The sequence below is a fragment of the Hoplias malabaricus genome, chromosome 9 (assembly GCF_029633855.1).
Source record: "Hoplias malabaricus isolate fHopMal1 chromosome 9, fHopMal1.hap1, whole genome shotgun sequence".
Classification (NCBI taxonomy): Eukaryota; Metazoa; Chordata; class Actinopteri; order Characiformes; family Erythrinidae; genus Hoplias; species Hoplias malabaricus.
In genome coordinates this window covers 537501-564806 of record NC_089808.1, presented here as the reverse complement: position 1 = coordinate 564806, position 27306 = coordinate 537501, and the positions used below count along the sequence as shown (strand labels likewise).

The 27306-nt window shown below is 44.0% G+C and overlaps 1 protein-coding gene across 4 annotated transcripts in view; it reads left to right on the top strand.

Annotated features, from left to right (window-relative positions):
- Positions 1-27306, top strand: part of nhsl2 (NHS-like 2) — a 95130-nt gene that overhangs the window by 25369 nt on the left and 42455 nt on the right. The window contains exon 1 of one of the 4 annotated variants that reach the window (XM_066680732.1): positions 24142-24380. The exons of the other annotated variants lie outside the window; for them this stretch is intronic. Within the exon in view, the coding sequence (XP_066536829.1) occupies positions 24299-24380 (82 nt within the window). The 5' untranslated portion in view covers positions 24142-24298. Of the gene's footprint in view, positions 1-24141; positions 24381-27306 lie in introns of those variants that run through there. 4 annotated transcript variants of the gene reach the window in all.

The following is a 27306-nucleotide window of genomic DNA, read 5'->3' as shown; positions in this document are numbered from 1 at the left end:
GATGAGCTGTTGTCCTGTCCACTGTGTTCCTGCCTTGCGCCCAGTGAACAGAATGAAGTGGAAACGTTGAGAGGTCAGATATTTAAAGCCCCAGTGGTGGGTAGCATTACATCACAAGTGCATCACTAATATTTATATCAGTATTTCATTGATATCAGCGTTTAGCCAATTCTAGGTGGGTGAGGACTGATGTCCAACTACATAAAAGCACGCTTGCCCACACCATCGCTGCCTAAAAACATTAGTCATAGAGAGCAGTGCTACTTCTGCCTACAGCTTTGCTTTATGTAGCTTGTTTTACTGTGAGTCCAGAAACGAGGATAAGGTTCTGTTTGAAAGGTCACTGATGTATAGGTGTTCACCTTGTATTTAATAGCTGTTAATTAATTCTCAAAACACTTTTTTCACTTTTTTTATTCCAGACTCTGTTCCATACCGTGTTGAGACATTCATTCGTTCATTATCTGTAACCCTTATCCAGTTCAGGGTCGCGGTGGGTCCAGAGCCTACCTGGAATCATTAAGCGCAAGGCGGGAATACACCCTGGAGGGGGCGCCAGTCCTTCACAGGGCAACACACACTCACACATTCACTCACACATTCACACCTACGGACACTTTTGAGTCTCCAATCCACCTACCAACGTGTTTTTGGACTGTGGGAGGAAACCAGAGCACCCGGAGGAAACCCACGTAGACACAGAGAGAACACACCACACTCCTCACAGACAGTCACCTGGAGGAAACCCACGCAGACACAGGGAGAACACACCACACTCCTCACAGACAGTCACCCGGAGGAAACCCACGCAGACACAGGGAGAACACACCACACTCCTCACAGACAGTCACCCGGAGGAAACCCACGCAGACACAGGGAGAACACACCACACTCCTCACAGACAGTCACCCGGAGGAAACCCACGCAGACACAGGGAGAACACACCACACTCCTCACAGACAGTCACCCGGAGGAAACCCACGCAGACACAGAGAGAACACACCACACTCCTCACAGACAGTCACCCGGAGCGGGACTCCAACCCACAACCTCCAGGTCCCTGGAGCTGTGTGACTGAGACACCTACCTGCTGCGCCACTGTGCCACCCTAGTGTTGAGACAGTGTTCTGAAATTCTGCAGATAACCCACTGCTCCATCAGAATAAAATGTGGCTGATTGCAATTTGGTTGAAATGTTTGTAAGATGCAAAATATTGGAAGAGCAGTGTGAGTCATAAATATAATTGCTGCCCTGTTTAATAGTGCAGTAACAGAGGTATGACAGTAGAGAGTGCTGTGTACGGTACCAGTGTTTAAGGTGCTACTGTAGATGGTATTCACTGCACAGTGGAGACTGAGTTTATAACAGATCTGTTGTGATAACGCAGGAGAGTGCTGCTGACTCTTACACACATCAGAACACTATTAAATTGTGAACTGCGCATTAGGGTTATTTTTTAAACTCTATTAATTGTATTAGTATTAATGGTAATAATCAGTCATCAGAGTAGGGTGCAGCTGAGTTCTTGATCACTATATAATCAACAGTGACAGATGTACGGCTGGATCCACAGGCGTAGGTTAAACATGGCCTTGGACTGAATGCAGTACCAATGGACTTCCTGTTGTCTTGGTTTAGTTTGTAATGGATCTAAATATGTTTAAGGGACATTAAGCTCTAACTAAAGGTGTACATTCCTTTGCAATCACTGTTATTTTTAATGTGAAATCTCTCCTTTTGGTATTTCCACTAATGTCCTAATATATATATATCTCTCTCTCACACACACACACACACACAGATCTGTAACAGATTCAATAGTGGTGACAGAGGGTTATGTGAGTGGGTGTATGGGTAGAGAGGGGCATTATGGGAAGCCCTAAGGCAAGTCAGTGAGAGAAAGACACCAACACACACACAAATGTGGCTTTTTTCTTTATCATTCAGCAAGATTTCCATTAGCAGCAGGTCAGGATGAAGTGGTTAGAGTAACACAGAGTAAACACAACACACACACACACACCTACCTCAGATCTTACAGAATACTCATCTTACTTTGTCTCCTCCATCAGTTGACAAGTTTAACCCTATAACAGCCAAATTAATCCATTAACCACCAATAAAATGTCTTTTTTAGACACTGATGATAATGTGGTGTGTGACATAATCACATTCTGAGGTCTTGGCTTATATCACTTTCACTATTAGACAAAAATAGATCAGTGTTTTCTTTTCTATCTCTGTTACAAATCATTATTAATGACGTTTGAGGTGTTTACAACCTAATACTATATAATAATAATGTAATAAACAGATTTTTAAATGATTTATAAACCTTTATAAATGTAGTTTTAAAGTGGTTTCACTGTTTAAAAAAGAAAATCAATAAACTGAATAAAATACAAACACTATGGTTCAGTAACTCCACAAAGTCTCTTCACAAGTGCAATGCGTACATCAACATTAAGCTTCTAATGTAATCAAAACAACAATCTTTTTATTAAATATATTTCTTGCCCCCCCCTCCCCCTCCCCCCATACTTATATTTCATGTTCCATGGTGTTTGTTCTTTAAGAAGGAAGTCTGTGGAATGCTGCCCGTCATGCGTTATTCTAGAGAATCGATGGAATGGCTCATAGAACCAGACAAACCATTAACAACTGCAGTCTGAAAAATGAAAAATGTCATCCGTCCAGAACAGCAATAAAAGTGAGCCTTGCTTGTCGAGTTCAGACCAATCCTTGTTTTGCTCTGTTTATCTTTCTTCTTCAAGTTAAGTGTGTGTTGCCTTGCTTCTCACTCTTTTCCTGTTGTTTCCCTCAATCCCGTGCCCTCTCGCGCATGTGGGCCACTCACAGACCGACTCGGGACAGGCCCAAGACCAACAAACACAAACACGGCGTAATTGCACTCACATGCTCCTGAGCTCTGAATGGGCCTCAAATGTCAGTCCTCCGCTGACTGAACACATCGCCAGTCCAGCAGTGCTTCATGCAGCGCCCTGGGCCTTCTCTCTTAGCCTGCGCTGCACCTTACATAGTGAAGGTTTCTGCAGTACATGAGGGGGTGGTGGAAACATATCGAATGTTGTGGAGAGTAGTTTTGGCAGAAAAAAAGAAAAGAAAAAACGCCTCTCGAGGGCTAGGAAGAGGTTAAGCGATTGCATCAGTTGTGATTTTACTGGGTTAGCTTCTCAGCTGAGGTGGAGGGAGGGACTGGAAGAGGGAGAGAAAAGGGATATTGAAAGAGAGAAATGAAGAGAAATGGAGGAAGAGACAGAGTGTAGAGACGAATGTAAAGAGCGTGAGTTGGAGGGTGCAATGGAAATGCACAGAAAGAAGAGTGAAGAGAGAAGGAGTGAGGCAGAGGGAGAAAGAGTGTGAGAGAGAGGGCAGTTGACAGGCTAATTGAATTTAAAGGGAGTTGTGAGTGGAGATAGTGCGAGCTTTATGCACTGCTGTGAAAGAGAGAGGGCAGCTGGGAGCTGAAAAACAGCCTCGTGTGTGTTTTTGTATGTGTGTGTGTGTGTGAAGGCTGTGTATGGAGGCTGTGGAACGCATCTTGTTCCTGACACACAGACTCCTCCTACTTTCTCTCTTTCTCTCTCTCTCTCTCTGTTTCCTCCATCCTCCTGCGTCCTTCCTCTTTTGCTCTGTGTGTGAGAGAGAGATCAGGCCCGAGTGTGTTTGGCTGTTGGCGGATGCAGCTGTGTTAAGTGCTTTTTCACATCAGTGTGGACAGGTGAGTGCAGGTGTGTGTGAGACGATCCTCTGACTCTGTGTTTTACAGTGTGTTCTATGTGCAGCTGAAGAGAGCAGCACACGTTGAGCCTGAAGGTCCAGGATCTCTGGCTGCAGTAATTGAATGTTCAGACTTTTGATGTGTGTTTAATATCATTCTGAAACACACTCTTAGGGAGATGAAAGAAGGGTGTGTTTATCTGCTCATTGATGTGTTTTTTTCAGCAGTTATCATAGTTGTTTATTATGACATGACTTTATTGTTATTGTGTTAAAGCACATCGCTGCCGTTTGCAACAACTCTGAAAACAGCATGTTTCACTACAGACATCACTCCATTGGTTTTAAATGGAGTTTGTAGATCACTGAATATTGAGATGTAATAAGAACATCTTTCATGGCTTTTGTTTCTCAGAGAGGGTCTGCTTTATTCTAACGGACGGACGGTAAGCGGAGGGAGGTTGTTTGATTGGATCCTGCAGCTCATTGAATCTGTCAATCATTGTGTTCACCGGGTGGCAGTGGGCGGGACCAGAGGCTTTTAAACCTGTTTGACAAATAACACGCTGTTGTTGAGAGTGTGTTTATGTAGCTCCTTATCTCCCACTTCATCAGACACTCTTTAAGGTGCATTAAGTTTGTTGTTTCCTTTTCTGAAAAGGCTCTGTTTGTCTCACAAACATTTGTCGTATTCCTGAGGTAGTCAGGGCTGTTTATGATTGATTTCCATTTCCTAGATGTTTGGTTCTCCTTGTTTATTGGATCTTTATAATCACACGACCCTTGGAACGACCGGTTTCACGCTTCACGCTTTTTATTTCATATGAACCATGCGCTCAAACAGATTGTTGACACTTGCACATCCAGCTTTTCTTCTGAAATCATTAGATAGATTTTCCTCTTTGTTGCTGCAACATTTTCTTCCTCTGGTAAATGTTTACACTGAATGTAGGAAGATTTCAGTGGGGATCAGATGGCATTCAGCCGTGAGGACCTCAGTGAGGTCAGGTTCTGGTGATGGACCTTTAGATTTCAATCACAAAAGCCACTCCAACTCATCCCCAAAGGCAACGGCTGGAGTTCTTTCACTCCATAACAGTTGTATGGCTCTACTCTCCGCTGCTGGGGGTGGTTTCTATTCCACTGGCCCACATTTGGCATTAAGTGTGATGACGTTATGTGGCTGCTCCAGTGAATCCCATTTTATTTAGTATTTTTCTTTAGAGATTTTACAAGCGGTCCTTGGGTAACTGAACATCTGTGTCCACAGTACGTTTAACAAGCAGCTCTATTTATTAATTATAGGAAGTGTTTTCAACATTGCAGACGTAGTGTGTATTTTACGTGGTAATTACTTAATTTTTTATTGATCAAATTATAGCTGTCTTTAGCAGGCTGTTAGTAAATGTGTAATTATGTAATTATGTAATCAAGTAATCGAGGAGCTAATGATTATTTGCCTGCTAGTGAATAACTGCTCAAAGATTTACACTAAGGCCAAACACTGACTGAACAAGGACAACCACGTGAAGATAGTCGACTGTTCTAAAATGACACATTCTGCCCATTAGGCTTTAGTACTGTAACAGAGTGGAGTCAGATCATTTAATGTGTGCATTTCCCTCTACAAACTGTAAGTTGATTCAAGGATCGTCAAGGAGGCTATTTTTTTTCTTGACATTTTAAATGGAGTTTAAAATGTCAGCCTGAGCCTTATATATATACACTCTTTAATATTAATTTCTGAATTTCCAGCCTGTGGATATCACCAGGTTTAACCAGCAGAATTAACCATTTCACAAATAAAGAAGTCTTTTGATTCCCTTCTTATTTATTGTTATTTTTGAAACTAGGAAGGAACATTCCAGAACGGAGAAGTCTGTTCATAGTGAGTTCCCAGTAAACATTTAGCCGTTGATTCAACGTTGAAATAACGTAATGACTGCCGTATAATCAACGTTCTCTTAAGGTTGAAAATGAAAGTTGAAAAGACGTCCAAACACAGACATTGAAAAGACGACTATAAAACGAATTTTGGACGTCCACTGACGTCATCGATTGGTCACCTCTTGATAACTAACTTATTAAGGACTTATTATTTGGACGTCCATTGACGTTTAAAATATGTCCTTGACGGACAGACTACTTTTAGACCTATTTTGAACGTTCAGGGACGTTCCTTGTTCACTGGGTTGCCATTGTCTCTCTGCGTCTGGCTCAGCGCTGTTTGTCTGTGTTTGTCTTTCTGTACAAACGGGCATTAACGGGCCTGAGTTCTGAGGCACAGTGTGAGTTCAGTCTATTCGACATTTGTATAATAAGAGCACTGGCTTCAGGCTATAATAAGAGCCTCTGTCTCCCTCCGTTTCTGGCTTTTATTTCTTATATTGCGGAACAAGTAAATGTGAAGTTTCATTGTGACGAGGCAACATCCTGCAGTTCCAGTCGTGTCCGCTAGAGAGCGGGAGCGTATTATTTGTTGAGGCCTGGGGCACACGGGTTGATTTCCTGTCCGATAGCAACGTCAAAGTGTAGTGTTCAGCGGCTCGCTGTTCACGGTTAGAGTTCAGCTGCTCCACTGAGGGATTTTTAACAAAAAAGTTAATCTCCACGCGAGGCTCCTGTGTCTCACCAAACAGTTTATTCACTCAGGGGAAAGTGCGAGCACGAAGAGGCCCCTAAGCTCTTACAGCAGCATGTTTTAGACCTCGGCCCTCGCTGCTGTTTACAGTAACTCAGAAGAGTGAGATACTTCGCTGGCTTTTAACAGGGGGGTGGGTCCTTCTGTTCCATTTTATGAGTTTGTCACTGTTTCTAACTCGTGTCCCATCTCTCTGCTACTCTACACGCTTCTGTGAAGGGAGAGGCAGTCTTGTTCTTGACTCCATAAACGTCAGTGCATGTGTGTTTATAAAAGCGTGTGCCTCTGTAAACAGACACAAGGGTCTTCTTTGTGCCAGTATTTACTGCAGGATGGGTCAGGGTCCTGGACAGAACTTTATGTAAAACTGGTTCCTTGTTTAATTTCCAAGGCTCCCTAGAGTGAAGATGAACGAAAGGACAGAGGCAGAGGGGACTATAATCTTTCATTCTCTCGCTCCCTCTCCAGCAGAGGTCAGGGCAGGGTCAGCTCCCTGTAGATTTCAGACAGAGCAAAACAAGTTGTAATTATTTATTTATTTATTTAAACCAAGTCTTTAAATACACGCATGCCTTTGGCTACTCAGAATCCCAGTGGACTTTTTAAAAACGGCTGTATCATGAGACGGACAGATCTCACAAACAGTGGACAGAGCTGCACAGAGCACCTACTGAGTTACACGGAACAGATCTGAGCTGCACAGAGCTCCTCAGAGGTCCAAAAAGTGACGTGGCCCTCTATTAAGCTTGGTAGAACTGTACATAGCTTCACAGAGCTGCATGAACTTCCACGTGGCTCCTCAATGCTACATACATCTCTAAAGAGCTATGCTGAGCTCAACAGAAACTCAAAACTGCACATAGCCACAGATGCACAGCACTGTACTACTGCTGTACTACGCCGTGGCACAAAGCCCCTATTGCTCTATTATGAACTCCAAATAAAAACGGCCAGCGGTGAGCTGGATCACCCTGCAATAAATAGGCTGCTCTCTCTTTCTCCGTTGCTTTTTCTCTTCCCCCTCATACACACACCCTGCATGAGTGACAGCTCATTAACAGAGAAAGGATTTCTGCAAATCCAGCACAGCTCTGAGAAACATGTCTGTCTCAGGAAGGTGTTACTATAAAATTAATCAAATACTTTCTCTCCACGCTCCTACTAATGATAACACTTAATGTTGGCTTCGTATCCTACATAATATCTCAGAAAGATGTTGTTTGTGATTATGCTGCTTCCTTGCTTCATAGCATTTGTGTAAATCATTTATTCATTCATTCATTCATTCATTCATTCACTCCAGTTTGAGGTGGGTCTGGAGCAAGGCTCAAACACACCCTGGAGGGGGCGCCAGTCCTTCACAGGGCGACTGTGTACATCATGTAGAGCTCTATAAAATAAAGACAAAGAGCGTTTTATGTTCCTGAACTCTTATATTCCTGTAATCATAATTTTCATATTCATATTGTCATTTTCAATGAAAAACATGTATCTCCATTTTTTAATGTAAATGTACTACATCATTTACACAGAGTAGCTGTCGTTCACACTGTGTGAAAATGTAATGATACAATATAATAATAAATGGATACAAAAATACATGGAATACAATCTTTTTACGCTGATTACCTTTTTTTTTCATTCCCCTGTAAAGTTACTATATTTGGAGATACATGTTTTTCATGGTGGGTGTCACAGTGGTGCAGCAGGTAGTGTCTCTGTCACACTTCCAGGGTCCTGGAGGTTGTGGGTTTGAGTCCCACTCCGGGTGACTGTCTGTGAGGAGTGTGGTGTGTTCTCCCTGTGTCTGCGTGGGTTTCCTCCGGGTGACTGTCTGTGAGGAGTGTGGTGTGTTCTCCCTGTGTCTGCGTGGGTTTCCTCCGGGTGACTGTCTGTGAGGAGTGTGGTGTGTTCTCCCTGTGTCTGCGTGGGTTTCCTCCGGGTGACTGTCCGGACCCACCACAGCCCTGAATTGGACAAGTGGTTACAGACAATGAATGTTTTAATGTGTTAGCCTGTAGAGAATCATTTCTGATTAACAGTAGAGGGCAGTATATACAATACGCAAGGAATATACAAGACGGTACCAACAGGTCATTTTAATGTCAAAAAATGATTTAAAAGTGTTTTGATTTTAGTTTAAACTGTAAACAGATTCATAGGCCCATGTACATTACTGCTGTGCAGAGCATAGGCTTCACTGTAGTTTAGCTGTACTTTTAAATGACAAATAAAAGAGGGAAATCATAAGGTAAACTACAGAGATTAAAAATCCCTCTGCACTCGTGAGGTGTGAGTGATCCCTGCCTCTATTGGGCAGATAGAAAGAAGGGAGAAATCTGAGAGAAAGGTAAAGTTAAAGTAAAATAAAAACACAAAATGAGAGAGTCTCAGACGTGGTGGCATCAAACAGAGAGCACATTTGGTGGAAACCTCCTGACTAGTGCTAATCCTCTCAGAGGGCTGAGTAGAGGGCATTCTTTCAGTGGCTTTATTCATCCCTCACTCCCTCCCACTTTCCCTCTTCCCTACTCTCACATTTCCCTCCTTTTCCTGCACCCTCAGAGGCTGAGAGGCTGACTGAAGGGCCAGGAGGAGCTGTGGTAAGGATGTATACGCTATAACACTGTCCCGAGAGTCAGGTTCCACGAGAGAACCCTCAGTGTTTCTCACATATCTGCTGACCTTTCTTAATCAGAGAGTGCCTTTGTTTTGCTTTGAGGTGTGTATTACCTCTCTACACTACTTTAATATTCTTTCTCTCCCTCCCTCTCCGTCTCTGACACACAAACGGTTCCCATTCACACACGTTTAGAGATGATGCACATGAGCACATTTACCAAATAAATAATAGAAATGTGAATATCATGAAGTCATATGGATGATGAGGTGATTCTGTTAGAGCTATTTACAACATCACTGCTGCAGCTCCTCGCTTCAGAGCCACTTTGCATGGCTCCACCCCTCACCACGCCTCTGTGGGCGTGTCACAACGCTCATCACAATACTTTTAAGCTATAAATGTGAGTACAGCAGCGGATCTTGACCGTTATATTAGTGCTCTTACAAGGTACAGTACAGTCTCAGGTTTGTTCTCGTGAACAGAGCTGATGTTTACAGACATATTTGCAATCGTCCCTTTCTGTTGGTATCACTGTTTTCAGCAGAGGTTATACATTACACAATGAGTGCAGTTAAGCAGTTAATCCAACAGAATGTACAGTGATTTCTGTAGGAATGGTCCTTTACAAATAATAGAGATTCCTTTATGTATCCAATTAAAACTCTACTAATTCCTGAATGAACTCTATAGACACCGTTAAATGATTCATCACTAAAGAGTTTGAAAATATAATACACAGAGTTCTTTACCAATTCATATGAAGTGTCAAAACATACCTCTACACTCATGTCCTTTACAGCTACTTTGTAAACCTCTCTCTGTCTCTCTCTCTCTCTCTGTGTCTCTCTCTCTCTTTCCCCTTCTTCTTCTCTCTCTCTCTTTCCTCTTCTCTCTCTCTCTGTGTCTCTCTCTCTCTTTCCCCTTCTTCCTCTCTCTCTCTCTCTCTCTCTCTCTCTCTCTCTCTCTGTGTGTGTCTCTCTCTTTCCCCTTCTTCTTCTTCTCTCTCTCTGTGTCTCTCTCTCTCTTTCCCCTTCTTCTCTCTCTCTCTCTCTCTCTCTCTCTCTCTCTCTCTCTTCCCCTTCTTCTTCTTCTCTCTCTCTCTGTGTCTCTCTCTCTCTTTCCCCTTCTTCTCTCTCTCTCTCTCTCTTTCCCCTTCTTCTCTCTCTCTCTTTCCTCTTCTCTCTCTCTCTGTGTCTCTCTCTCTCTTTCCCCTTCTTCCTCTCTCTCTCTCTCTCTCTCTCTCTCTCTCTGTGTGTCTCTCTCTCTCTTTCCCCTTCTTCTTCTTCTCTCTCTCTCTGTGTCTCTCTCTCTCTTTCCCCTTCTTCTCTCTCTCTCTCTCTCTCTCTCTCTCTCTCTTTCTCTCTCTCTCTCTCTCCCTTCTTCTTCTTCCCCAACCTCCATAAAAGTCAATGTGAAAGAACTTGCTCCATATACAAGTTGTGTTTTGGGTTTGGAAGAAGCTTAGTGGTTGACGTGTGTGTGTGTGTGTGAGAGAGAGAGTTGGGGGATGAGGTCCGTGTCTGGAAGCTGGCTTGGTAGCTGGGGCTGATGTCTTTGTACCATGACGGTTACTTCTGATTGGCTTGTCCCATTTTTTTTTCTATAACCACAGTAGGACAGTCCGTCTATGAGCTTCTCTCCCATTATCCCTCCATCTCTTCTTCAGGCATCTGTTTCTGTTTAAATCTGTCTCGCTTTTCTTTTCTCCCACTGTTTTGATTTATTGTCATTTTTTAAAGAAGAGAAAACAGAGATAATATTATTCATGTCTTATAGCAACAAAGTAGCGCCCTCATCCATTACAGCATTAAAATGGGCACGGGAGGAAGCTGGAAGGACACAAATCATTGGAGCATTTTTGTAAACACATCATTTGAATGCAGTGTTGTCATTGCATGAAGAAAGAAGAAATAAATCTCCAATGCCCTTGCAGTGTCAAAGACAGTTTTTTTTACAGTTTGTTTAAGTGATTTTTTAAGATTTTTTTTTTTTTGGGGGGGGGGGGGGGGGGTCTATGAGTGGCTATAGGAGGCTTTACAGACCAACACTGTCTGTGACCGATGAGTGTCACACATTAACAATGAACAATTTTCCACTTGCGTTCTCTCATTTATTTTTCTTCTTGGTTCTGTCTCTTCTCTTTTAACCTTCTATTCTTCTATTTTTACACTCCTTTCTCTATTTCTTCCTCTACTGCTGGTTCACTCTTTCTCTCTCTTTCTTTCTCTCTCTCTCTCTCTCTCTCTCTCTCTCTCTCTCTCTCTGTCTCTCTAACTTTCTCTCTCTCTCTCTCTGTCTCTCTCTCTCTGTCTCTGTCTCTCTCTCTCTCTCTCTGTCTCTCTCTCTCTCTCTCTCTCTCTCAGCTCAGTCCCACAGGGATTTAAAAAGATTTTTGTAAAAAAGGAGGAGGAGGGAGGGGCCCCTCTCTCTTGTTCCCTCCTTCCCTCTTATTTATCCACCCCCAACCCCTTTAGCCCACTACTCCTTCTTTTTTTTTCCCTCTAAGCCCCCCGAATTCATTCTCCCCTCTCTGTACCCCACTCCTTCCATACCATAGCAGCGAGAGCAGCAGCTCTTTTCCCTCTCTTTCTTCTTTTTTCTCTTATCTTTCTGCCTTGCTCTGCCTCTTCAGGTGAACGAGGCCTTAGCTGCAGGTGAGTGTCAGAAGCTCCACTTCTTTAGCGTCCACTGTTTGGTCGACTCTTCAGTGATGTTTTTATTTGGTTGTTATTTCTGAAAGTTATCTGACTGCACTTTAGGAAACAAAAGCATTTTATAAAATGTTATTCTTATTAGTATTTATTTGCTGTTATTAAACTTTGAAAGACATACTCTATTTTAGTTCAGTTTAGAGTTTTTTGCTCTGTTTCCTCCGTGATCTCCATGTTGTTTCCACACACAATACCTCCATAGGTCAGCCCTTTAAATCAAGAAATAAAACAGTTTTAGTTTAAATTTGTACAAACTATGCTTTAAATTTTGCAATTCCTCTTCGACCAAGAAAAAAACACCAGTGTTGTTTCATAAATCATTGCTGTTCAGTGAGAAACATATTCCTCAATCTTTGTCCATTTTTAGTTTGCTACATCATTTGAACACAGCGTCATTGAATGAAAATGACATCATAAATGAACCGGTGGAAATGTTTCTAAAATATTTGGAATAAAAACTTTTTACATAGAGTTCCATTGAAAGTTAAGATGTTTTATCTCCTCTAAAGATTCTTCTTTGGAGATACATGCTTTTTTTATTGCACAGAAACAAAATATGAAAAGGTGGCTGTAGGAAAAAAATATCTGATTCTGTCCTGAGCGGCACAGGAGTGTGGTGTGTTCTCCCTGTGTCTGTGTGGGTTTCCTGCAGGTGACTGTCTGTGAGGAGTGTGGTGTGTTCTCCCTGTGTCTGTGTGGGTTTCCTGCAGGTGACTGTCTGTGAGGAGTGTGGTGTGTTCTCCCTGTGTCTGAGTGGGTTTCCTCCGGGTGACTGTCTGTGAGGAGTGTGGTGTGTTCTCCCTCTGTCTGCGTGGGTTTCCTCCGGGTGACTGTCTGTGAGGAGTGTGGTGTGTTCTCCCTGTATCTGCGTGGGTTTCCTCCGGGTGACTGTCTGTGAGGAGTGTGGTGTGCTCTCCCTGTGTCTGAGTGGGTTTCCTCCGGGTGACTGTCTGTGAGGAGTGTGGTGTGTTCTCTCTGTGTCTGCGTGGGTTTCCTCCGGGTGACTGTCTGTGAGGAGTGTGGTGTGTTCTCCCTGTGTCTGAGTGGGTTTCCTCCGGGTGACTGTCTGTGAGGAGTGTGGTGTGTTCTCCCTGTGTCTGAGTGGGTTTCCTCCAGGTGACTGTCTGTGAGGAGTGTGGTGTGTTCTCTCTGTGTCTGCGTGGGTTTCCTCCGGGTGACTGTCTGTGAGGAGTGTGGTGTGTTCTCCCTGTGTCTGAGTGGGTTTCCTCCAGGTGACTGTCTGTGAGGAGTGTGGTGTGTTCTCCCTGTGTCTGCGTGGGTTTCCTCCGGGTGACTGTCTGTGAGGAGTGTGGTGTGTTCTCCCTCCGGTTTCCTCCCACAGTCCAAAAACACACATTGGTAGGTGGATTGGCGACTCAGAAGTGACCGTAAGTGTGAGTGAATGTGTGTGTGTGTGTTGCCCTGTGAAGGACTGGCGTCCCCTCCAGGGTGTGTTCCCGCCTTGCGCTCAAAGATTCCAGGTAGGCTCTGGACCCACTGTGACCCTGAACTGGATAAGCGGTTACAGATAATGGATGGATGGATGATTCTGTCCTGCAACAAATCAAGCCTCAAATAATACGTTGTTTGATGTGATGTTGTTGGCTGTGTTTCCATCTTGTATCACAGAGCATTTTCATAGACTGAATGTAACCTATTTTTACATGTGTAAAGTGAAATGTACACATGTATGAAATATTTTATAGAAAAATATCAGCTTGATCTTAATAATGGTTGATACCTGATGTTTTAATATCAGCATTGGCATCAGAAAAGAAAAACTGGCATTGTCCATTGCTCATATACTGTTCTACAAAAACTATAGTGTATGAAGTTTGCCTGCTACTTATCAAAGCCATCTATCTAACCCTAACCCATTCAGTCATAATTATGAGATACATTAATTCATTCATTCATTCATTGTCTGTAACCCTTTATATAGTTCAGGGTCACAGTGGGTCCGAATCACTGGGCACAAGGCGGGAACACACCCTGGAGGCGGTGTCGGTCCTTTACAGGGTGACACACACTTTCACTCACACTCACACCTATGGACACTTTTGAATCACCAATCCACCTACCACAGTGTGTTTTTGGAGCGTGGGAGGAAACCGGAGCACCTGGAGGAAACCCTCAGAGAGAACACACCACACTCCTCACAGACAGTCACCCTGAGGAAACCCACGCAGACACAGAGAGAACACATCACACTCCTCACAGACAGTCACCCTGAGGAAACCCACGCAGACACAGAGAGAACACACCACACTCCTCACAGACAGTCACCCGGAGGAAACCCACGCAGACACAGAGAGAACACACCACACTCCTCACAGACAGTCACCCGGAGGAAACCCACGCAGACACAGGGAGAACACACCACACTCCTCACAGACAGTCACCCGGAGGAAACCCACTCAGACACAGGGAGAACACACCACACTCCTCACAGACAGTCACCCAGAGGAAACCCACGCAGACACAGAGAGAACACACCACACTCCTCACAGACAGTCACCCGGAGGAAACCCACGCAGTCACAGAGAGAACACACCACACTCCTCACAGACAGTCACCCGGAGGAAACCCACTCAGACACAGGGAGAACACACCACACTCCTCACAGACAGTCACCCAGAGGAAACCCACGCAGACACAGAGAGAACACACCACACTCCTCACAGACAGTCACCCGGAGGAAACCCACGCAGACACAGAGAGAACACACCACACTCCTCACAGACAGTCACCCGGAGGAAACCCACGCAGACACAGAGAGAACACACCACACTCCTCACAGACAGTCACCCGGAGGAAACCCACGCAAACACAGAGAGAACACACCACACTCCTCACAGACAGTTACTTATTTTGCAGCTGTATTTATGGCAGAGACTGGATTCCATAGGTTCTGATTGTGTCTTGGATGGAAATCACAGCTGGTGCAGAAGCATGAATGTAGCTTAAATTTTTTTTTATGAATCGACGTTGTGAATCAGTTGGCTGGTGGATGATGTGGTTTTGTATGCAGCTGAATGACTGACAGCTTCAGTGGTGTGAAAGCCAGAGGCGACAGAAATGTTGGTCTGACTCATGAGCTGCTGGTGGAATAATGGAAGCCGTTGATGATATCACTTGCCCTTCTTTCTCTCCCTTTCTCTCTGTTTTCTGACTACATTACAGCATGTATGTCCTAGAGGATAGAAGCAAGATGTCCTGCTGAATTTGGAATTCTCTGCAGGTTGGAAATACTGGTGCATGAGCTAAGAAATGTCACAGACCTTTGTCTAGGTTTTTTAAAACTTTAAACCATGAAGGTGCCAGAGAAGGGTATTTATATCTTCACTGAGTTCATGTATTCAGGTCCATCCCACAAAAAAGTGTTGGTCACATGATTCTTATGTTGAGAAAAATATTAACAGAACATCTACACAGCGGTAGCAGGAAGACTTCCGTTATTAACCCTTTATTAGGCATTTGTTGTTTTGTGTGGTCCTGCGCAGCCAGTGTTCTTCAAAATACTTGTTTGACTCAAGTGATGATATCATATTTAGTTCTGTGTTTTCTTGGCAGTTCCAAAAGTTTGGAAGGCTGGAAGGGTGCAACCCAATCCTGTTGTGGAGCATTTGTGTAGCCACAGGTGGGTCTGGCCCATCCACACTAGATCACGGCCTACCCAGTCATCCATAGTGATTTACTATGTGAGAGTCCATGCACATGTGCACACTCTCCTTCTTGGCTGTTTACATTACTGCGAGTCACTGTCGGAGCCCAAGGCACACGGAAAGCTGCCGTCGCTTCTTGTGAACCGCAAAAACACACCGCAGTTGGCATATCCTTCTACATTCCCACTTTTGTCAAAACACATCCTGTGGATTTCAAGCTACACTCCTAATAAGGCTTGACAATATTGATTCTCAAGATTTAAAGAAACACTAGGTAAGATTTGGTATTTTTCCTCCTGGGCTCCCCCTTCAGTTTTAGTTCACGTTTACAGCAGTGTCCTGAAGTCAAGGAGGAGGATGGAAGGGGCTGTGTTTTCCTACCCTCTTTCAAAAGTTACACAGTGCAATTTCAAAAGTGCTTAGCGTGTAGTAGCAACGACAGGGGCACTGTTTTCTCTATTACAGTTCAGTGGAGCATCGCAATGATTTTAAAGTGGTAAATTTATGGTAAAAATATTACCTAGAGTCTTCCTTTAACTGATCAAGTGACCCATGTAGACCCCACATTTTTAGCTGAAAATTAAATGGATTGAATTTTTAATTTCAAAGTATACTCTAGTTATATATTTAATTCGTCCAGAAATGTGTTACACGTTTCAGTCAAGTACAGTCTGAGCAGCACTTAGCTAATGTGGTGAAGGAGGTCCTTCAAATTCCACGCTGCAGTAATGCAAGGCTCATGGCACGGGGCCCAGTGTTAATGGCAGTATGGTTACATGTATGGATGTAAGGCTCATTACAAGTAGAATATCACATTTCTATGTTGTAGCTGCCAAGGACAGTGTGACCTTCCTCACAAAATGATTGTTCTCTTTTACCAAACAGCTAACATAACATCACACGCTAACACTGCTTTAGAGACCTTTAGAGAATGTGTGAGGGAAAAGTGTGGGAAAGTATGTGTGCTCATGTGAGCATATGTCTTTCATTCCACAGTAATGACCTGACAGGAGTCCTGTTTCAAAATGGAGATCTAATTATTACCATAGCAACAGAGAGGCTGTAGCAGCATAGCCCCCGTGAACATAAACTGCTATGAGTTCATTAAGAAACTTCACATTTCGTTAGAAATTCTTAAAGAAGCACAGCTGTAATTAAATGAATTTTAATAAACATCCAGAGCATTGTGTGTGCCTCCAAAATAAAGTCATTGTTTTATGAAATGTTCATTAAAATCCCTCTACCCTGAAAATGTAATGTGAAATGAGTAAGGGAGTGTAAACAAACTAAACAAAAAATTATATTTTCTCTGTCATTATTGCTTAATGAGCAGCGAATATATTTCAGGGGCATCAGTAATAAGACACAGCTGACAGCATTGCTCTCATATCATGATGCTTCATTTAATGATTAGTCTGAAGATGTAGTCCACAGTTACATTTATTCTGGTTAGCTTTTAGATCAGTGGCTAGTTTTGCACTTGGGATTGTTTAACACCACATGGATTCACTGAGTTTTATATGATTTTATTTGCAGAATGACGGCTGGATGTTGTAGAGAGAAAACATGAATGAAATAAAGTCCTTGAGTATGTGGAATATTACACTGCACAACAGTAACACTCTAGTTTTACTCTAGTTCATACATTTTAATCAATTTTTCTTTTTCTTCAATATTTATATTTCAAACTCAGTGTCCTCTCTCTCTCTCTCTCTCTCTCTCTCTCCCTCTCTCTCTCCTCTCGCTCTCTCTCTCTCCCTCTCTCCCTCTCTCTCTCCTCTCGCTCTCTCTCTCTCCCTCTCTCTCTCCTCTCGCTCTCTCTCTCTCCCTCTCTCCCTCTCTCTCTCCTCTCGCTCTCTCTCTTTCTCCTCTCTCTCTCTCTCTCTCTCTCTTTCCTCTCTCTCTCTTTCTCTTTTCTCTCTCTCATTCTCCTCTCTCTCTCTCGTTCTCCTCTCTCTCTCTCTCTCTCTCTCTCTCTCTCTCTCTCTCTCTCTGCTACTTTCTCTCTGTCACTGTATTTGACATGAACACTGAAACTCACAGATATGAGCAGAAGGGACAGGCAGGACACAGACAGCAGTCATCACTTCTAGCCTATGTCTTATGTAACTCTGTGTGTCAGTGCAAAAGGAGAAGGCAAGATCCATAGTTTCACTTATGTAACCACATTACTGGGGCACTTCTTTGAATACCAGAGAAAGTGACGCTCACAAGCAGGACATGTGAAGGAGAGATTAGATCATGAGGCGTTGGAGGACAAAACAGATTCTGGAGAAGCCTCTACTTTCTTTTCTTTTTTTTTTGAGCACCGATAATTTCCCACACTAGGCTTTTACCAGTAGCTCCCTGCTTCTTTACGACTGACCTACAGGGCTTAATGAATGGCTTGTATTATTAATAACGATGTGATAATGGCCTTTGCATTACTGCAGTTGTTCAAGACTATAATGTGCAAATAAGCCCACTAACCAGTCACACTGTTTTATACTGTGTGCTCCAGCCATTGTGGCACACCCCAGATTTAGATGAATGTGTCTGTGTGCTACGGTAGGCAAAAGGTACATACAAGTAAAAAACAAACCTAAACAGATTTGTTTAATTTTTAACTATGCCACACACACACACACACACACACACACATGACATTCATGGATAAAAACTTTTGTTTCTGATGCTTGATCAAGGAAGCTAGCTCTCATTTAGATCAATGCACTTGAACCATCTGTTTTTCCATTTGCTTATTTTAATATCTTACTGTTCCCATTGCTGAAACAGGGTCATGCTGCAGTGACCTGACATTCTTCTACAAACCCCATTTCTGGAAGTTTTTAATATTTTACTGACAATAATTACAAAGGAAATGCACTCACACAGCTCCAGGGTCCTGGAAGTTGTGGGTTCGAGTCCCGCTCCGGGCGGCTGTCTGTGAGGAGTGTGGTGTGTTCTCTCTGTGTCTGCGTGGGTTTCCTCCGGGTGACTGTCTGTGAGGAGTGTGGTGTGTTCTCTCTGTGTCTGCGTGGGTTTCCTCCAGGCGACTGTCTGTGAGGAGCGTGGTGTGTTCTCTCTGTGTCTGCGTGGGTTTCCACCAGGTGACTGTCTGTGAGGAGTGTGGTGTGTTCTCTCTGTGTCTGCATGGGTTTCCTCCGGGTGACTGTCTGTGAGGAGTGTGGTGTGTTCTCCCTGTGTCTGCGTGGGTTTCCTCCGGGTGACTGTCTGTGAGGAGTGTGGTGTGTTCTTTCTGTGTCTGCGTGGGTTTCCTCCGGGTGACTGTCTGTGAGGAGTGTGGTGTTTTCTCTCTGTGTCTGCGTGGGTTTCCTCCGGGTGACTGTCTGTGAGGAGTGTGGTGTGTTCTCTCTGTGTCTGTGTGGGTTTCCTCCGGGTGACTGTCTGTGAGGAGTGTGGTGTGTTCTCTCTGTGTCTGTGTGGGTTTCCTCCGGGTGCTCCGGTTTCCTCCCACGCTCCAAAAACACACGTTGGTAGGTGGATTGGAGACTCAAAAGTGTCCGTAGGTGTCTCATTTAGGTTTTCACCAGCTACAAAATATATATGTATTTGTAGTATACACTAGGTCAAGAGTTAAAGAAGTTGTTGAATGTCTGTGATCTTCAAGGTCTCAGGGGCATAACATGAGAAGCCATCGTGCCAAATGGGCTCCAAGTCAACATCTGTCACAGCACAGATTTTTTTTATTGAACAAAAATGCCACATTTTCCATGTTATCATTTGTCTTGATGTTGTATCAGAACAAGAACTGCCATAGATTCTATTTCAGATATTAATGTACAGTGTGTATCTCTAAGTTCTGTATTGAAGTTTAAGAGGACGTGAGAGTCCTGGAGACTTTCTCAGGAGAGCAGTATTTCCCATGGACTGACCTTCTGTCTTCTGTATTTGAAGGGATTCTTTTGATGATATTCCATGCTGTATCTTCATCCTCTCATAGCTATATCCGCAGCAGGCCAAATGCCTCTTTAAATCTCTCTCGCTCTGCTAGAAATCTTCTGTTGTTATTCTGTCTGAAATAAACTGTGTGGTTTAGCTGGAATTACAATCCCCTAATCCACTGCTGCACGGCTGACTGTGAAGCTAGAAAGAGAAATAATGGGTGTGACACTATGCGTATTACCGCAGTTTGAGGAGGAAATATGTAACAAAATGGATGCGTAAATCGGGATTATGGAGGGAGAGAATGGAGTTAAAGACAAGTGTGACTGAGCAGAAGGAATCAGGTGTGCAGTGGTGCAGTGCTGGATATTGGTGTGTGTGTGTGCGCGTGTAATACATCCGGCTGAGAGATAGATACGAGTCGTAATCTCTCTGCGTCCTGCTGCTCCATACAGTCTACCCCAGAGTGAGATTATTAATCCCAGGCTAATTAGCCTTAATCCCAGTCCGCATGCCAGATGTCCGCTGCTCCACATCTTTTCTCCTCCCTGTTTCATCAAATGTTCTCAGACCCGCCCAGAAAACCACAAACACTGCCACGCTCTTCACTCCATGAGGACAAGACATAGACAGAGCAGCTTGGATTGGGACGAGGCCACAGTGCGGACGAGTTATTTTTATCTGAACACAATATACAGTAAGACACTGAAAACAGATGTTCTTTATATAATACTTTTTTGTTATGTTTTAGCTGTTTATTAATGTGTGGCACAAACTGTTACAAAGGAATCAGAAGTTGATTTACTCAGTAGAAGTATTGCACATGAAGTGTATATGTTACAGTCGTAATTCTACTTCAGCATGTTACACAACTTCACATTCGAACTTCTTACGTTGTTGTGAATGTCGTCAAAGAGATTGGAAAAAGACGCTTTAATGGCTATGTGGTGAATGCTGTAAGTTTGTTCTAGTTTGATAAGGCAGATATAATGGTGCTCATTGCAGTGAGTGGTTGAAAGGCTCTGAATGTAACCGTGATTGATCTCCAGTGGCTTGGCTGCTGTTTCAGCCTGGCAGTGTTTAGAGAAGCGGATCTGCTCAGGTAAATGCAGTCACAGCATCAGCACCCAGCTCAGCGTTTTGCACTTTAATTCAGGCTGAGGAAAGTGCTAAAGCTAAATGAACAGACAAGCTGGAGGTGTTAAGCCAGTTCCCAAGGAGTTTGTGTCTAGAGATAGAAAGGTGTGGAGTTGTTTAAGGACATGGAGTGATCACAACAAAAGTTTTTGTATATTTGATTATTCTACTTTTATATTTGATATTTTTTTGACATTTAGAATGTTTTTAAATCACTAATGACTGATATATACATATACACATATAATATACAGGGGTTGGACAGTGAAAGTGAAACACCTGTCATTGTAGTGTGGGAGGTGTCATGGCTAAATTGGAGCAGCCTGGTGGACAATCTTCATTAACTCCACACTGCACCAGTAAGACCATGTGCATCCAATGGTTCAAACACTGTGTCCTGAAGGCGGTGCCGTGTATCAGGACGACAACGCACCAATACACACAGCGAGACTGGTGAAAGACTGGTTTGATGAACATGAAAGTGAAGTTGAACATCTCCCATGGCCTGCACAGTCACCAGATCTAAATATTATTGAGCCACTTTGGGGTGTTTTGGAGGAGCGAGTCAGGAAACGTTTTCCTCCACCAGCATCACGTAGAGACCTGGCCACTATCCTGCAAGAAGAATGGCTTCAAATCCCTCTGACCACTGTGCAGGACTTGTGTATGTCATTCCCAAGACCAACTGACGCTGTATCGGCCGCAAAAGGAGGCCCTACACCGCACTAATACATTACTGTGGTCTAAAACCAGGTGTTTCACTGTCATTGTCCAACCCCTGTAGATGTGGGTTACAAATTGGAATTCCAGTCCAACAGTGAACCCCTTACAGAAATAAGCCAATCCTTGAATACAAAAAGATACTAAAATGTCGTGGCAAAGATGCAAACAAATGGCTGTAAATGGATAAAGCCTCTGGATTGTTTCGTTCCAGCGTTCTGTGGTCCGATGGGAAAAAGACTAGAAAACAAGACCGACTTAGATCTTTCTCTTCTCTCCCACACTCTATATCACTAAACTGAAAAAAGTAGGATCACTGCAGCTGTGAGGCCAGCTGCTACACGTCATGTGTTACTGAGTGTTTGTGCGTGAAGGAGAAAGTGAAGGATAGCTCCCTTGTAGACTCTACCATGTCCCAGTAACAGACAGCTGTTACTGCTGGAGCTCAAGAGAAGCTCACACAGATCTGCCGTCTGTGTGTCACAAGAGAGTAACACACACACACACACACATTGTGACGTGGCCATTTGTCCTGCTTTTCCTCTTTGCCTTGCTGTTCTTCCATAAGGCCCTGTTTGTGTCCACATAGCAGCTGAAGATTGGCTTTGCCAGCCATTATTCATGTATTCTCCCAGCCTTGCCATGATTCTGACGACACTCTGCTGGCAGCTCTGAGAGAAACTGGTCACGTGACTGGAAGTGTGGACTGTTCTCCTGCCATTGACTGTTTATCTTCATCCTCTCAACTGTTAGCTGTGGAGATTCCCACCACTAGATGACTACTAGTGATAAAAACAGAGAGAGACTATGGAATATACAAGACTCTGAGGGAGTGTGTGTGTGTGCTTTTTTTAAGTAACTACTGTGCTGTTGTTCTGTTGCCTGTGGCCTGTGCAAAGTGCACAGTGTGTGATGTGTGTCCTGTGCTGCACCCTCTGCCCCTTCCTTCCTGTCTCTGTGCTGTGAACAGGAACAGCTCCTGGTTTATTCCGGAAGTAAGACAAACATGGAACACAAATATTTTATGTAAAATGGTAACAATAAATATCATCAAATTGGCCAAATTATGTGTGTGTGTGTGTGTGTGTGTGTGTATTGGGGAGGGTGGATTGGATGTTTTCAGACAGGCTGTGGTCAGTCAAGTGTGTGTGGTGCTGATTGATAAAACTGTGCTGCTGCTGTGTGTAGACTGCAATGAGTGTGGCTCTGTGTGTGTGTGTGTGTGTGTGTGTGTGTGTGAGAGAGAGAGAGAGAGAGAGAGAGAGAGAGAGACAGAAACATATGCAAATGAGAATTTAATAATTGAAAAGATTTCTTTTGCATATGCATATCATTTTACTCTGAACACACACCCTTTAAGTGTCTGAGTCTGAGGGCTTCACTGTGTGTTGGAGAAAGGCCACATGTCAGCAGCCATTTTGATTCATGTGTTTTGTGGGTATATATATTGTATATGTTTGTGTGTGTGTGTCACTAACCTTGTCTGTGTGGGGTCACGTGATGTTTACCAGACAGATGTGTGTGTGTGTGTGTGTGATGAATTGATAATGCAGAGTGGTGTTGTGGTTCAGAATGCTAAGCTACAGTCTGCAGTAAAGGGAGGGACCTGCCCTTTCCACCGCAGTGTGTGTGTGTGTGTGTGTGTGTGTGTGTGTGTGGTTAGCGAGCCTGTATAGCCTCTCTAAACCATTAGTCCGACCTCATAACAGGCTTTTACACACTTTTATAATCCCTTGTTATTTATCAGTCCTCTGATGTGTGCGTGTGCAGTGAGTGACAGAACACTGTCATCTCTCCATGAGTCCCTCTCTTCTTCCTCTCTCCCCCTCTCTGCCTCTATCTCTCTCCCTGTCCTTTCTTCACCTTTAGTCCTCATCTCTTTCTCTTTCTCGTTCTTCTAGTTCTCCTTCTCTTATGCTTTGGTGTCTCATTGCTCTTTCCCCATCACTATCACTCTCATCTCTTCTGCCACATTCTATTTGTCTCCCTCTCTCCATCTCTCTTGCCCCCCCCTCTTTCTCTCATATATCTCCCTCTTCCTAGTTCTTTCTCCCTTTCTGCTTCTGTCGCATTTCTCTTCTCCCCATCGTATCTTTCCTTCTGCTGTATCAGTCTTCCTCCATTCCACTCTTTCTTCCTTCTTTCTCTTTCTCTCTCATTTGCCTCTTCTCTCTTTTGCTCTCTCTTTCTGTATCTTTCTCTCTCCAGCTGCAGCAGCTCCTCCTCTCCTTGAGAATCACTCAGTAGTGATAAACCAGCCCCCTCCTCATTTTTTTCTCTCTCCCTCTCCATGCTTTTAACCTTCTCTGTATTCGACTCACCTCTCTTTTTTCCCATCTCTCTCTCTCACACACACACTCTCTTACTCTCTCTCTCCCTCTCTCCACCTTCTCTCTTACTCTCTCTCTTACTCTCTCTCTCTCCCCCTTCTCTCTTTCTCTCACACACTCTCACTCTCTTACTCTCTCTCTCTTACTCTCTCTCTCTCTCCCCCTTCTCTCTCTCTCCCCCTTCTCTCTCTCTCTTACTCTCTCTCTCTCTCTCCCTTCTCTCTTTCTCTCACACTCTGACTCTCTCTCTCCCCTTCTCTCTCTGTCTCTCCCCTTCTCTCTCTGTCTCTCCCCTTCTCTCTCTCTCTCCCTCTCTCTCTCCCTCTCTCTCTCTTCCCCCCTGTCTCTCTCTCCCTCTCTCTCTCTCTTCCACCCTGTCTCTCTCTCTCTCTCTCTCTCTCTCTCTCTCTCTCTCCCTTCTTTCTCTCTCTCTCTTTCCCCCTTCTCTCTCTCTCCCTCTCTCTCTCTCTTCCACCCTGTCTCTCTCTCTCTCTCTCTCTCTCTCCCTCTCTCTCTCTCTCTCTCCCCTCTCTCTCTCTCTCCCCCCACTCCGAACCTCCCCACCTCTCAATGAAATGAACACACGGCTCAGTCTCTTTGGCTTCAGCCTGAAAGAGAGGGAGAATTAAACGCATGCTCTCTCACACTCTCCCTCTCTTTCTCACACACGCAGGCTTGCACGCCCGCACTCACGTTCACGCAAACAAACACACTCCCCGGCTGCTCCTCTCCAAGTGTGCACGCACGGAGCGACGCGCTCTCTCTCTCTCTCTCTCTCACACACACACACACGTCGTCTGTCACTCATTGTCAGTTCGCTGAGCTGCACGCTTGGGATGAGGTGATGTTTTGGGACAGGAAACACGGAGCTATGGGCAATTCCCAACGCCGGGCCAAAGGGAGACACAAAACCAAGGGGGCAACAGGTACAGCCTACACACACACATACACACACCTGGCTGACAGAGCTTGGGAAATGTTATTGGACATGTTCATAGACACACATTCATTCTTTCTTTAATCACTGCTGCACACATAGTCAGGGCTTGGTACAGTCTAACACCATTCATCTGCTTCATTTCATTTCACACTCATTAGCATTTCAGCTTGCTTTATCATTAGTGGCAAGAGCTGCAGGCTATATGTCTGAGAGTGTGTGTGTGTGTGTGTGTGTGTGTGTGCGCACGCTTCTGTGAGAGAACGAGTATGTGTGTGTCAGCTATGTGCACGTGTTTTTATGTGTGCATGTGTGTGCGTGCGTGTGTGTGTGAGAAAGAGAGAGGGAGATGATATCAGGGGTTAGTGTCAGTGCCAGGTTGCGCGTGGCTACGTAGCTCTGAGCCTGTTCAGCTGTGCATTACCTCAATAGCCAGGATTACCCCAGAGTTATAATTAAAAGAAGGTTCAGCCTTTTTTCAACCTAATCTTTATTTACTGTCTGAAGCATATGATTGATTACAATGACCAATCATTTTGACAGGTTTTCCCCCTGTGCTCGGCTAGGAACAGAGAACTGAATCCAATGTGTAGATGCAGACGCTATTATAAACGGATATGACAGATTTTCGATGCTGTATAGAGCAGGGAAACGCATAGAAACGACTGTCTGCAGCAGCTGACTGTTCACTATAGACACATCAGCTCGAGATCAGGTTAAAAATTAGGGAGGATTTCTTTAATGTTACAACCCTTCCACTCCCTATGAGGCGGAGAGAAAAGGGGAAAGTGAGAAATGGAGGGGGGTGGGAAAATGGGGAAAAGGGGACGAGCAAAGAATCAGAATTGGAAAAGAATAGGGTGAAAAGGGACTGTGAGATGTCATTTTTCTTGTGTAGGAATTTACATACGACAATGTGGACTGAGTGCACACATTGGGAAATCATTACTTGCATATTTCGGACACACACACACACACACACACACAGATGTGTATATGCATGCTCTGATGCACTCCTGTTAAGCAGACTGTTCTGCCAGAGTGGGTCAAAATTCACATGAATAGGTAGCTCAGTGTCTCACTGTAAGCGTTTGTGCATCCCACAGGAATGGCTTTGTCTATATGGACTTGACTGGTATTAATAGGTGACGTGTGCATGTGTTTGCTCAGACATGACTGTGTTTCTGCACCCCGGTTCTAAATGTGGCCTGTGTTTTACCACAGAGACACCTCAGTCATGTCTTTTCTTGTGTCCGTTTGTTTAGTGTGGTCACTGTGTTCCATCACTATGCAAAAGTCAGGGACCGTCATTTATTTAAATTCCAGTTTAAGTTCAAGGGCTAGGTGTCAGAGCAAGAGGAGAAAATCCATATTTAAAATGTTCATATGTTGCGTATCCACACTTCCCCTTTAGCTTTCATTAATTGCTCTGTTTCCACATCTCCAAAGTTCAGTGCTAGAAGCTGGTTAGATTTTGGGGCATATCTTTGTATCAGTAGCTGCTTCTTGACCACTACACATCCTTCCAGTCATTTGAGAACTGTTTATAATACATTTATTATTAACATAAAGTCGCAGTACCACAGGCATAGTTCCAGCAGTGTGTGAGGAGAGGATGAGGGATGCAGTGACGGACTGCTCTGCACGCATGCTGTTCTGTTCATGCACACATCGTCTTTCCATTCATGTTTTTCTCTCACCATGACGTCATTGAGCCGGAGATGAGCCCTACCTCTGCAGAGAGAGAGAGAGAGCGCTGTGTTGCTGTGTGTGACTGGGTAGCTGTTGCTATGGCAACGGACAGGTGGTAATGCTGGTCAATCGAAAGCCTGTTCATGCTTGTCGCTGTGTGTCCGTTCAGGGTGCCCGTGCTCTTCTCTTGACCCCACTACTAGTAAAGCGCTGTCTGAGAAGATGCTTGACCATGATTTCAAAAGACCATCTTTAATAAAATAACAGACTCACCAAACGTGACATCAGAGATACAAAATATGTAAATACACCACAAATCCCGACACCCCTAGGACTCGTGTGCAGACACGTGAAGTAAATGAACAGTTTGTAATGTAACAGTGTGAAGTAGTTATTGGATTAAAGGCCAGGTTGCAGGCGTAGGCCCAAATATCTGTGAATGTGTTGATCGTTGTTAGTCGGTTTGTTTTGCACAAGGCAGTAGATAGTGTGGGTACATCTGACCTCGAGAGACTGAGACTTGCCTTACACAGATTCCTAGCTTCAGAGCTGTGTGTGTGTGTGTGTTTTTCTGTTGTTCTGCACAGTGATGGATTGAGCTTTCCTTTCCTTTTTACCGGCTTTATTTATGGTCTAGATATTGCCATTTCCTTCAGCAGTGGCATCTGCCAAATGTGCTGAGTCACACAGGCATTCCAGCTACTGCCTTAATAAAGGTGGCAGCTGATGGAGTAGCTATGTTCTGACTGTTCTGAAGCTTATTCTCAGGTCTGGATTGGATTAGAAGGTTAGGATAACGTTGTACTCCTTGTTTACTTGTGAAGTGTGATCCAGCCTCAGGAAAAAAAGAAAAGAAAAGAAAGGAAACTAAAATATTGTGGAGCTCCCAAAAAGAAGCTGAGGCCGGCAGCTGGTTTTTCATTGCTCTGTGTCTTTAATGGTTCAGCTGCTCTGACTGCACTGAGAAGCACTTAGTGGACATTTACTCAGAGTTAGTCCTCCAGTCCTCAGCAGAATCTCCCCAGTGGTGGAGAGGGATGGCAGCAGTTGAAGTTCTGAGATCATTTACTGCTCTCTCACTTTTCCTTTTCCTACACGTCCTCACAACTCGGTCCAAACCGTTCAGTTGTGACAATGCGCATAATAATTTGAGACATACCCTATGTATCCAAAAACTTCTGAACAATCCTTTTAATTCATTCATGTAGTTACTTTAATGTGCA